The 12,463-nt window shown below is 36.3% G+C and overlaps 1 protein-coding gene across 4 annotated transcripts; it reads left to right on the top strand.

The window, feature by feature from the left end:
* The first annotated feature begins 3,557 nt into the window (after positions 1-3,557).
* LOC112017801 (chloroplast processing peptidase) lies at positions 3,558-8,360 on the top strand. Of its 4 annotated transcripts, XM_024050247.2 has the most exons (6): positions 3,563-4,270; positions 6,010-6,147; positions 7,046-7,132; positions 7,359-7,426; positions 7,617-7,788; positions 8,048-8,360. In XM_024050247.2, the coding sequence occupies exons 1-5, from the start codon at positions 3,779-3,781 to the stop codon at positions 7,747-7,749; spliced, it is 918 nt and encodes a 305-aa protein (XP_023906015.1). In that variant the 5' UTR covers positions 3,563-3,778; the 3' UTR covers positions 7,750-7,788; positions 8,048-8,360. The 4 variants fall into 4 exon arrangements, 3 of the variants coding, with proteins under 3 accessions (XP_023906016.1, XP_023906015.1, XP_023906014.1); XR_010630635.1 differs by lacking the exon at positions 7,359-7,426 and having other exon boundaries at positions 3,558-4,270; XM_024050246.2 differs by lacking the exon at positions 8,048-8,360 and having other exon boundaries at positions 3,564-4,270; positions 7,617-8,008.
* The last annotated feature ends 4,103 nt before the right edge of the window (positions 8,361-12,463 follow it).

The raw sequence follows: 12,463 nt of genomic DNA, 5'->3' as shown, positions 1-12,463 counted from the left end.
GTCTTGCTTGCTGGTGTATTGTCCATGCTTCAACATAATGAAACTATTGACATTTGATCCAGACCTACATTTGTCTCCTGTGGATACCAAGTTTTGTTTGTTTTCTTGCCTGCTTGCTTGTTTTCTTACCTTGTTGGCTTTCCTATTTGTCTACTTATCTTGTTGCTTGTCATGTCTCCTGCCACATGCTATGCTTTGTTCATTTTCCTACTTGTTTGCCTTTTCATTTGTTTGCATGCTTTCTTGCTATGCTCACCATGTCTATCACGCTTATCTGCTTTATGCCTCTTTCATACACTCTTTGCACATTTTCTTTCTATTGCTTGTCTGTTGGTTTCTTGTCTTTGCCTTTGCAAGTACACACATGGAGTGAAGACGCATGGAGCTAGGGCACGGTCTCTTAATCGTAAGTAAAAAGGGCACAGGCACAAGCATGTCGATATGAGCCAAGTGGCTGTGTTCAGTAGGTTTAGGGTTTAGCTTTTCCCTTTGGTTATATACTCTTTTAAACCCCTCTTTTCCTCCTCCCTTTCTCTCTTAAATGGTCTGTATTAGGTATATCATGGCGTGTACCATTCGTCCTCATCTCTAGGGTATGACGACCCCTGTATATTTTCTACATTTATATTTTGGGCCGTGCTCTAGGGATGTAGGCATTTACTTTCCTATTCTGTGTGCTTACATTGTGCATGATATATGTATGTATATACTTGCTTGGTCCTCCCCTCCCCTCCAGTGTGATTGTCACAATCCGCGTCACCTAAGGCAAACAAATGCCTAATTTCAGCTGCGAAAGTAAGGTGACTTGTTGCCAGATTTTTGCCGTAGAAATCCGGCACTTTGCTCGAATGCCTTAGGTAATCATAAACTAGGACCACACCCATTCAAAAGCCAAACCTCAAAGCCCCTATGCATGAAAAGCCTCGAAACCCAACTCCAAAATCATGTTTTTATTGCCAATTTCCAAAAATTAAGGTTTTATCAAAATAAAGGACTGTACTTGGATAGATGTTGTGGGGTGCCTAACACTTTCCTCACATGTAACCAAACTTCCGGACCTAAGAATCAAAATATTTTGCCATCCACATTAGATTAGGAAAAATGTCATTTTTCTTAACTCAAGATCGGTAATAAAATTAACTAGAAACAAGTGACCTATCACACCTTAGAAAAACCCAATGATTGGTGGCAACTCTACTTACCTTAGGTAAATCCTTAAAATTTGGCCTAGATTCTTGCCATAAAACCAAAGGTAGACCTACCTTCCTCCATTGAGAGAGAGAGAGAGCACCCAAAACTCCACGCGAACACACAACACCATATATATCGAGAAGGGCCCTCCAATAGGGTCCTGCGCACACGGGAGCTATTGCCAAGGCGAGTGGTCGAATAAAGGCCCACGACGACAGCAACCGTTTTTCTGCTACCGTTTTGATCAAGGCCAGGTGTCAACACAACCAAAAAAGATAAAGTCTTAGTGAGAAATTTGAGAGTGAGAATTGGAGAAAATGCACTGTTACTAGGTAGTCTAGGTTTATTGGGTTGAAGAAGCAAAAAAGTTATGAAGAAAGAGGAGGACAAACAAAATATAAAAGATAAAACTGTGCATAAAATGTGATGAAATCATGAAAGTCAAAAGTGAGAAGTGTAGAAATCGAGGTTGAAAATGTGTTTGGATGATAAAAATCAAGGGGAAAAAAATAGTGAAATATGTCTTGGAAATAGAATTGGTTGGGCTGTTTGCTTAGTTGAAATTATGAAGACATTATCCACCTTATTTCAATTTTGCCACTTGTTGCATTAAAAAAAAAAAAAAGTATTTTAATTAAAACAATATAGTGGTTTAAGTGAATTGATTAGATCAATTTTAAGGTAACAAATTTTACAAATGTATGAAAATATAACATTTTTATCAAAAAAAGAAAAAGAAAATATAACATTTATGTTTTTTTTTTTTTTTTTTTTGAACTCAAAGGCAATCTCATTCATTCATAATATTGTAGTTATCAAAATACAAGACTTTAGTAGCAGGTGGGGGATTTTCTTCCAACCACACTATTTCCCCATCTACTTGTCTAGCAAATTTAGCCAATGAATGTGCCACTAAATTGGCACCCCTCTTAACACATAATACATTTAATATCTTCATACAAATGTCCCAACCTATCTCTATCAGACTTTGGACCCAAAATAGACTTCATGACATTACGATTATCCCCCTCTAAAATAATCTCCCTAAACCCAGCTTCTAAAGCAAACTCCACAGCTCACCTATAGGCTAACGCCTTAGCTTCCTCGTTGTCTTGTACCTGAGGGCCATCCAATACTCGACAGTCCCAATCTCCATCAAGTGGTGGATGAAGAGCTTTATTTGTTCGATAATTTGGCATCCATTTATTGTAGAAAACCTGAATATTGACACCATCCCCAACCCACCAACAACAGCCTCTCTTTAGGATTGGTTGGGCAGCAATCAAACTTTTTCAAACGTATGAGCTGTTATGAACATTAGTAGCCTCTAAAAATGAAACCCGAGGAAAATACCTTGCCTTAAAGCACTTATTGATTAAAGACTCTTGATCTTGCAAAAGCCTTCACCCTTGTTTTGCTAACATAGCCAAATTAAAGCTCCTTATGTCCCGAAATCTCATTCCACCCTCTTTCTTAGATTGAGATAATACACTCCAACTCTTCCAATGTATTTTCCTTTCATTGTTGACCTACCCCCACCAAAACCTCGCATACATTGCATTCAAATCATTGCACAACTTCACCGGTAATTGGAAAACGCCCATAATGTAAGTAGGAGTAGCTTGAGCCATGGGTTTAATGTATTAGTGCTAAAAAAGTACAGAAGATTTCTTGAAGTTAATACATTGACCCGATGCAACTGCATATGTTTGCAAAACATCAGAGATAGCTTGCAACTCCTCCGAATTAGCCCGACAAAAAAGTAGCGAGTCATCTGCAAATAAAAGGTGTGAAATGCTAGGAGCTCTCCTACAAATAGAAACACCATGAATCCACCTCTCCTTTTTTGCCTTAGCTAGTAGAGATGAAAAACCTTCTGCACACAACAGAAACAAAATAGGGTGATAAGGGGTCACCTTGTCGGATTCCCCTTGTAGGCCAAATCTTACCATAAGCCTTGCCATTAATACAAACTGAGAATGTAGGAGTTGTCATACACTTCATAACCCTATCAATCCTCACATCTGGCAAACTCAATCTAACCATAATACCCCTTAGCAAAGGCTATTCAACCCAATCATACGCCTTACTAACATCTAGTTTCAGAGCTAAATAACCTCTTTTGCCCGATCTTCTATTATGCATGGAATGCAAAGACTCATATGCCACTAAAACATTATCAGTAATCAACCGATCCGGGACAAAAGCACTTTGATTGGGTGATATTAGTCGAGGAAGAATAATTTTTAGTCTATTGGCCAACATTTATGTTTCTTAAAAAGTAATAAGATATGAATATATATATATATATATATATATGTATAAAAACCCCGAAACACTCTAAAATGTAATAATGCTGAAATTGGCGGAAATATTCTGTTTCACTAAATTAATCGGAACGATATTCATAACACCGCTCTTTAAGGATCCACCAGGCACTAGAAACAACCAGTGGCCACGTCGATTCCACATAAAAAATAGACAATCTCCAGCCCCTCATTATAAATGAACACTACCATGACTATCCTTTACAATCCCAAACTCTAAAGACATCTTTTAACTAAAAAAATTGCTTTGACAAGAAGAGATGATATCTCTTCATATCTTCCCTCCATTACCTTCCTCTCAAGATCCTAAATTTATGTCAACCCAATTCCTCCAACCCACCAAAATCCCTAATTTTACAATCCTCAACCTTCACCACGAATACTTAACCTTTGTCTCAAAACCCCCAAATTTCCCAGGGTTTAACAACAAAACCCACTTCCAGAAACTTCAATGCCATGCCTTTAAGGACTCTGGTGAAGACACCAAGGCTGTGTTCAAATCTGCTGGTGGTGGTGGTGGTGGCGGTGGCGGTGGCGGTGGTGGTGGGGATGATGAGCAAGCGGAGAAGAAGAGTGGGGGTTCTGGGCCTTTGCCAGAATGGCTGAATATCACTTCAGACGATGCAAAGACGGTGTTTGCGGCACTGGCAATATCGCTGGCTTTCCGGTCCTTCGTGGCTGAGCCGAGGTACATTCCTTCGCTGTCCATGTATCCTACATTTGATGTTGGAGATCGAATTGTTGCGGAAAAGGTAGGATTTTGTTTTGGCAAAAATTTAAGATTAGCAATAATGTCATAATAATTTTTACAAAATATTCCACACTGTTAAGTTGGCAAGTTGTTAATGTTAAGTGATAAAGTGATGTCAGTGGAGGGTCCAAAATGAAAATCAATAAAAACTTGCCAACTCAACCATTATGAAAATGTTGTAAAAATTGTTACTACAGATTGAAATTATCTTAGTGCTGAAAATTTTGCAAACTTAGCAAGTTAATCGTTTTATAGTCATGTTGTTATAATTCTTGCTTACATGGAAAAAAAAGGACTAACTTGGTACGTTCATTCCATAGTGTTGTCGTTATAATTCTTGCTTATATTGCAAAAAGGACTAACTTGATGTGGTTATGATTTTTAAAGGATCAATAAATTGATTTTTAAATTTCAGGTGACCCAAATTTTAGGGACCAATGGGACATTATCACCTTTTGTTTTTTATTCTATGTTTGTGGTGATGGGGTTTGGATAGTATTCCTGGGTGTGTTTTTGAGTTGGGACATGGATTGTGTGGTTGCTATTTAAAAATCTGAGGTTGTGTTTCTGTTTAAAGGTAATATGTTCAAATTTTGAAACTTTAGTGTGCGCACTAATTGTGGCGTTTTGGAAGGGTTTGGATAGGCTCAGTGGGAAGAAAGAAATGAAGTAGTTATAAGATGTATGGAAAGTAATAAACAGCTGGGTGGGAAAGTTCCTCAGTTGCCTAAGTTAGTCTCTTTGATGGCAAAAGTAATTTTATTTCTCTTTTTTTTTTTTAGTGGAGATTCATCATGGTTTTTTGAAATTTGAGGTCTATATTAAGGTGAGGGTAGATGTGAAGGTGACAATGGGATAACATGACAGATATAGAGGTTGAGTTTAGGAGCAAGGTTATTGAAGGATCAGCATTCAGCAGAGAATTGGCTTGATTGCAGAATTTGTAATGCAACTCTTTAGCAAGTGACTGTAACTCAATTATCAATTTATCTATCTCTTATTGTTGGTGAACCTGATGCATTATTGTGGGTGAATTGTGGTCATTTTTGTTTACTCTTTTTGGGTTTTCTTGGATGTCAAAAATCACTTTTGGCGTGTTGCCAAGGAAGATTTCATCATTGTAGAAATTGAAATTTGGAAGGCTACTCCATTATGTGTGCGGACCGATGTGCAGTGTACCATTTGGTGAGATAGGTATAGTAGAACTTTTGATCATGTTGAATGGCCTATTCATGTAATTAAGAATATGATGTTGCAGTCTTTGCGTGAGTGGATGCTTGTGCTCAACTGCATCACGTGCATATTGTGACGTGATCTATTTCCTCGTGTAAAATTACTTTTTAGTTACAAAAAAACTGATATATGTAATTTCCAATTGTAGACATGCTATCTATTTTATATTTGTGAAATCCTCAAGTATATATATATATATATATGTATGTATATAAAATCTACAGCCTTTAAGTGGAAAATTTATTATGTCTATCCTCTGCCTGATTGCTTACAATTTAATCACTTCTAGCCTTGTAAACTTCTTCCTGTATTCTTAATCAGATATGCATAGTCTCTAATGGACCACTTCATTAAAGGTGAAAGTGAAATGTAAATTATAAGCTTCAATCTTTATTTCAAAACATTGAAATAGATACATGCTTTATTATAGTTGTGGCATGATTATCTTTCGAGATTTTTAATTTTGAAGTGCATGCACATAACAAATTTATGTGTTGGTGTTCTCAGGTTTCGTACTACTTCAGAAAGCCATGTGCAAATGATATAGTAATATTTAAAAGTCCACCCGTACTCCAAGAAGTAGGATATACTGATGATGATGTTTTTATTAAACGAGTTGTTGCCAAGGAAGGTGATGTAGTGGAGGTGAGATCAATATATAAGTACACTTATGCATAACACTCTGTTGTCTTGCTTCTTTATTTGCATAGTTCTTGCTACTGCTGATCACATACTTTGTTACTGAAAAATTGCCATGGCATGTTGTAATTTGGTTTTGCAAGAACCTAGAAAAATAAACGAAAAATGGAAAGTAATCCATAGGAGATGTTCCTTACTTTTTGAAAATATTTCATCTTATTATAGTTCACAGGGTGTTTTTAAAATATTTCATCTTTTCTTAGTTTGCATTACAACTTAAATGCTAATTTAATCCACTATCATATATGTTTCTTGATTTTTATTTTTGAGTGTATGCGTTAGAAGTTCTCATTTTTGTCTATTCCTTCTAGTTCTTGTAGGTGTGTATATGCATGTGCATGCATTAAAAGTTATACTTTTTTCTTTATTTATATCCATGATGGTTGCCATTCTTAAAAATGCGTGGACAAACACATTTATAAGTTTGTTCATGTGTGTATGTGGGTGGTCGATTTTCTGAATGTAATTTTCGGTTAGATATCACATTTGACCGTCCCTAGCTAACATGTTGAGGATCCATAGCCAATTCCAAAATTTTGGGACTAAGGTTTTACTGTTGTTGTATACAGTATTGCTGAAATCAGGGAACCTTTTTTTTGTTTTTTTTTTGGAGGGGGGGGGGTGTGGTGTTGGTCTAGTGAACGCCTTTGACCCTTCACAGTAAGAATTGTCTTTATAGTCCCTTCCATCTTTCTTGTTCACATTCAGATCTCAACTTTGTCCTAAATCTTAAAGTTAATGGGCATAGGAGAACATGTAAATGAGTGCATATTTACCTAGTATATCTATCTATTGGATATCTTGATTGCTGGAATCCAACTATTGGCAAATATTCTGATTGCAGGTTCGTAAAGGGAAGCTTATAGTTAATGGGGTTGAGAGAAAAGAAAATTTCATCCTTGAACCTCCTTCTTATGACATGACACCAATTGTAAGTATGCTTTTCCCTTGGTCAGTGAGGAAGTGGGAAGCATAATATTCGCTATAACATCTCCACATTAGGAAAGTTGGAACCAACATTGAGCTTAAGCCAAAAGAAAATTATCATTTGGGCAAGAAATTCGTGGTGCCTTTTGTTAAAGACTTGAATTGTAAAATTTTGGCAACCGCTGTTAATTTTGAAACTCTTTTACTCATGTTGTGAATTTGCACTACAGCGTGTACCAGAGAACTATGTCTTTGTGATGGGTGACAACCGTAATAATAGCTATGATTCACACGTATGGTAAATATTAATATATTCTAATCCCACAATTCTTCTGTTTCAAGATTCATTAACTTGGATACACTGGATTCCCCCCCCCCCCCCCCCCCTCCGCCAAAAAAAAAAAAACTTCCTTTTTCTCTCTCTTCAAAAAAAATTATTTTTCTTTTCTTTTCTGTTTTTGCTCATTATATGAATTGTATTTTAATAGGGGTCCTCTGCCAGCCAAGAATATAATAGGAAGATCAGTATTACGGTATTGGCCCCCAAACAGGGTTGCTGGCACAGTTCTTGAGGCTGGCTGTGCTGTTGACATGCAGGAGAGCAGTCCAGTGTCTGACTGAAATCCAGCCCTGAGGATACATCACCCATCAAAAAGGAAGGTTTATAACTGGATTTGCCCCTCCGATTTTCTTTTCCTTCCCTCTTGTGATTTCACTTTTTATTGTGCATCACCTCATTGTATACCCCTCCAATGTCTTCTGGTTGTTTAAAAGAAACCTGACTTTTATATTACATGGGCTACTATTTTTGTCAAGCCCTAATGTCAAAGTCACTGATGTAAATTTGCATTGAATCAATAGATTTCTTAAATTTCATTAATTTAATTGCTAACCTCTCTCTCTCTCTCTTTTATCACAGAAAATGATGAATGTAATACAAAATAATTTATTCATCTCCCACCTTAAAGCAAGCATGAAGCAGCTGGAGAATGTTATAGGAATTTGTCAATTTGGTTCTCCAATAGATAACAGCTATGTGCGTATATATTGTGTTTCTATCGTTTAGAGGCAAAGGTGGTGTTTATATTCTGCTCGCATTCTTTGTCAATGATTTTTCTAATGGGCTTCTCAAGTTATTATGCTGCGCATAAGAACCAAAGGAAAAGGCTGCTAACTCTATTTCTAGCAATATTAGCATAAAAGCTCTTTATATATAATTGCTCTCTTCAAAATGGGATTTTTTTTTTTTTTTTTTTTGGGGTCCTTTCTCCCCTTTCCAACAATAGTCAATAGGTGGTAAGGGTGTCAATGTTCGACCCAACTCGTGAATACAACACGAACTTGACACAGGCTTTTGTGGGTTAGGGTTGGGCCTTAATGGGTTTGGGTTATAAACGGGTCGATCCGAAAGTGACAAGATAAGAAATGTGTCATAATCGGGTCAACTCACGTAACCTGCAATAGACATGTTTAACATGCCAATTTATTTGTGTCAACTTTAAATGACCCATTTAATACAACTCATTTAACTCGTATAACAAATAAATATTCATTTTATTTTAGATTTATTAAAAACCCTTTATATACAACATATATTTAAATTTAAAAAGAAAAGTGAGAAATTACAAAAACTTACAAATGATATAATTAGAAATTAAAGCTTTTCAAACCGTAGATCTCTAAACCCTACAAACCCTAAATCTCTAAACCTTCTTATAAATATCTTTTTTATTTTTTCATTTCAGATATACTACTCAGTACTCACTCTTCTATCTTATAATCTCATGCCTAATTCTCAAAGTCCAAGTCTCAAACTGGTTATGTCTCTCTCTCTCTCTCTCTCTCTCTCTCTCTCTAATATGTTTAGTGAGTTTTAGAATTTAAAAAAAAAAAAAAAAAAAAAACCCATTTTCTTGGTGTTTCAAAATTTTGCAGTAATTTTTTCTGCATAATGTTTTTGTTCTATAAACTTTGAACCCATGTGCCATTATTAATATGAGATATATTAATTGTTGATTAAGGCCATGGGTGTAGCTTTTGTCTTGTGCCGTTTTTTTTTTTTTTTTTTTTTATGTTCGTATTAGTGTTGAACACCGTTTACCTATCTTGCAATTGAGTTTATTGAGATAGTTTATAAACTAGATCTGATAGGTATTGCTTTTAAAGATTACAACAACGTGTAATGTTGTAATACTCCCTTTTGATACCATATGAACAGTTTTATGATTGCATAATATGGCCCACTTGTTTTTGTTTCTTTGAATGATAATAAGACTACTTGACGTCATGGTTGTTAGTCATCTTATATTTTTGTTGAACTATATTATTTTGAATATAGGTTGAAGACTTGAAGTATATGCACTGCTTTTGGAATGTAATATATATATATATATATATATTTTATTCAGATGAATGTTATATTTAATATTATGCAGGTTGAAATGGGTTGTGTCATATTCGTGTCAACCCAACACAACTTGTTTATTAAGTGTGTCAAATGAGTTGGGTTAGGTCAACCTGCCTTATTAACAAATCGGGTTAGGATTGAAGGATCATAACACAATTATTAAATAAGTCGGGTTAGGGTTGATCCATTTAGTCGAATACTCCTACCTTAACACAACACGAACCCAACACACTAACCTGAATTGACACCCTTTGGTGGTGTTTTTCATTTGAAAAGAAAACAAGCAACACCATGGTTGAATGCCCAATTTGTTTCCAAGTCAATTTTCTCATATACATGCCCATCTGTGAATCAACATAAAAGATAACAAGTGCTACCCGCATGGCACGTTACCCAGCACATCCTATGGCCACCATATCTAAGAATTATTTGCAGATCTTGCATTAATCAATGACCAGTCCATCACTCATCAAAGAGGTTACGCAGAGGCCAAAACTACAAAACACGGTTGCCAGCTCGATTTCTACATGATCTGCTGCTCATTAACCCTCCAAGATGCCAGAATATGGTGGCAGAACTAAACATTAGTTCTTAACTTCCTATGTAGTAAATGATACCACATCTAATGAATCTTAAAAGCCTTTATATTATGCCATAAGAGAGAGAGAGAGAGAGAGAGAGTATGCTTAAAGATAAATGGAAACATTTTTGGGGTTCTCTAAGTAAATACAAGCTTTGTATCACAAGAGCAACTTCCTAATCCAGAGGACAAGGGCCAAATTAAACTATCATAGGAGAAATAAAGGACAAATTATAACTTACCCACTTGTGGTTTTGTTGAAATTTAAATTGTCTACCTGTTGTTTGAAATTTGATGCTTTACCCACCTGGGGTTAACTCAATTAAGGTTCCATAACTCATCTCTGTTAAAAACATGGCTAAATATGTAATTTTGTTAAACTTTTATGTCTCTCTCCTCTAAAAACACACAAACCATAAAAATACAAGATCAAAAAGATGTTAGTAAAGATAAAAGAAGAAGCTTCCTTTGCCTAAACTAAAGTCCACTACATTGAATCGTGATAGTCTATGTATCAAAAGCTATATATGGGTAAGAAATCTTTATTAAGATGGCTTTCTTATGAACAAGAAGTTGCTGGGTGTGGGTTCTTGCTCTGGACGATACCTAGGCCCAATGAGGACAAAGGATCTTGGGCCTCCAAAGATGGGCGTTTGACTATTGGTTAGACTGGGCTTGACTTACCGTGACCTTGTTGGACCATTTTACTAGTCAATCTGCACATAAGACATGAATCCCACAACACAAATATACATACACATATATATTATTGGTTGAGTGAATAATCAACAAATGGCAAATAAGATACAAGCAAATAGAATGACAGGGATCCTCTTAAATAGAGTGAGATTATGTTTTATTACATTAAATATTTGAGTACATTGAGTCCTACTTTGCTGGGATGTATCACAAGGCTCAATAAAGTTCAAAAATCACAAACTTGGATAACTCTCTTTGGGCTTCAAAGACTTGTGAAGTTTGAATCCCCTTGAATCCAAGTGTATCCTCACTCTTCACTCTATCTTAAGTAAAAGCTTTTTTGCTTTCTTTCTGATGCTTTCCTTGTGTTTTGAATGCTTGTTGTTGAATGCTCCCCTTCTTGGATTGGGCCTTACCCTTCTTATAGTGTTGTTTGAAGAACAACCCATTCCCATTTTGTGCTCTGTGTACCAAAACCAATGTTATATCTGAAACATTGGTGGCTAGTCCTTTCCTCTTTCTTTTCTTATTTTCACTTTCCTGGGGCTGATACCTGAAAGCCTACTTGCTGACTTTCCTCTTATGTGAGATCCTTTCTAAGCAAGTCCAAATCCTTTTTTTAAAGTCAAGGTTTCACATTCTTTTCCCAAGGTCTTTAATAGGACATCTCATAGATCTGAGGTTTTTGATGTTGACTCCTCATAACTTGTTTCTTTCCCTAAATTGGGGCGGATTCCTCCTTGCTAATAGTGTGGCTAGAAAGGCTCCTAGCCACCTTCCTTCTTAGTTCACCTGTTCTACCCTGCCCGAAGTCCTAGGTTCCTTCAACAGGTGTTGGTCTCAAGATTAGCATTTGTCTCTATCCCTCTCTTCTAGTTCGTGGGGAATTGATGTTGACGAGACCCTCTTCACTCTCCGTGCTCCTTTCAAGTGAATAGGTCATATCCTGAGCAGTCTACATCCTGCTAGTGTCCTTCAGCTCTCCTTAAGGATTTCTCTCCAAGGCTGGCGGATCTCTTGTGATCTAGCTCAGATCCTACTCATTCTTTTGCACTTTCTCAAGCATCATGGCTTTGCTATTCCCTTGGGCTGAGCCTCCTTTCCCATTTCTTTTTTTATCCAAGGCCCAAGACTTATTTTCTTCTTCTTATGGGCCAAACTTCCCCTTTTTTTCTACTTTAAAAGCTAAATCTTTTTTTTTTTTTTTTCAATTCCATGGCTTAGGCTTTTCTTACTTCTATAGGCCTGGCCCTGTTGATCCATGACCCCTGTTGTCATGGCTATAATCGTTTGAAAAGATCTTTGTTTTTCAAATATATCTTGTTTTTCTAATCACTATTTGTTTGAGTGTCTTAGAAAATACAAGTCTAAAAAGTTATTTGATTCTTCTATAATGACTATTGGAAAGGATCTCAGTTTGGTTAAGAAGAAACTAGACTGTCTCACAGTGAAAATGTGCAAAGGAGTTCGTCTGAGAAGAGTAAAGTTAAGGCTTAGCTCATCAAAGGTAGTTGAGTGAAAGAACCATTCCCTCTGATTTGTCATCCAAGCATGAAGTGTGGTTTCATGATGAAGTCTGCATTCAAAGTGATGGATACTTGTCTATGGTATCTTGACAGTGGTTGTTCAAGAACACATGACTGGAGACC

The sequence above is a fragment of the Quercus suber genome, unplaced genomic scaffold, assembly GCF_002906115.3.
Source record: "Quercus suber isolate HL8 unplaced genomic scaffold, Cork oak 2.0 scaffold_166, whole genome shotgun sequence".
NCBI lineage: Eukaryota > Viridiplantae > Streptophyta > Magnoliopsida > Fagales > Fagaceae > Quercus > Quercus suber.
The sequence above is the reverse complement of the archived record's forward strand: the minus strand, read 5'-3'. Positions and strand labels throughout refer to the sequence as shown.

Coding starts and splice junctions, on each gene's coding strand:
- LOC112017801 (XM_024050247.2), top strand. CDS start 3,779: ATGATATCTCTTCATATCTTCCCTCCATTACCTTCCTCTCAAGATCCT. Junction 7,133..7,358: donor CTTATGACATGACACCAATT/GTAAGTATGCTT, acceptor TTTGCACTACAG/CGTGTACCAGAGAACTATGT. Junction 7,427..7,616: donor AGCTATGATTCACACGTATG/GTAAATATTAAT, acceptor GTATTTTAATAG/GGGTCCTCTGCCAGCCAAGA.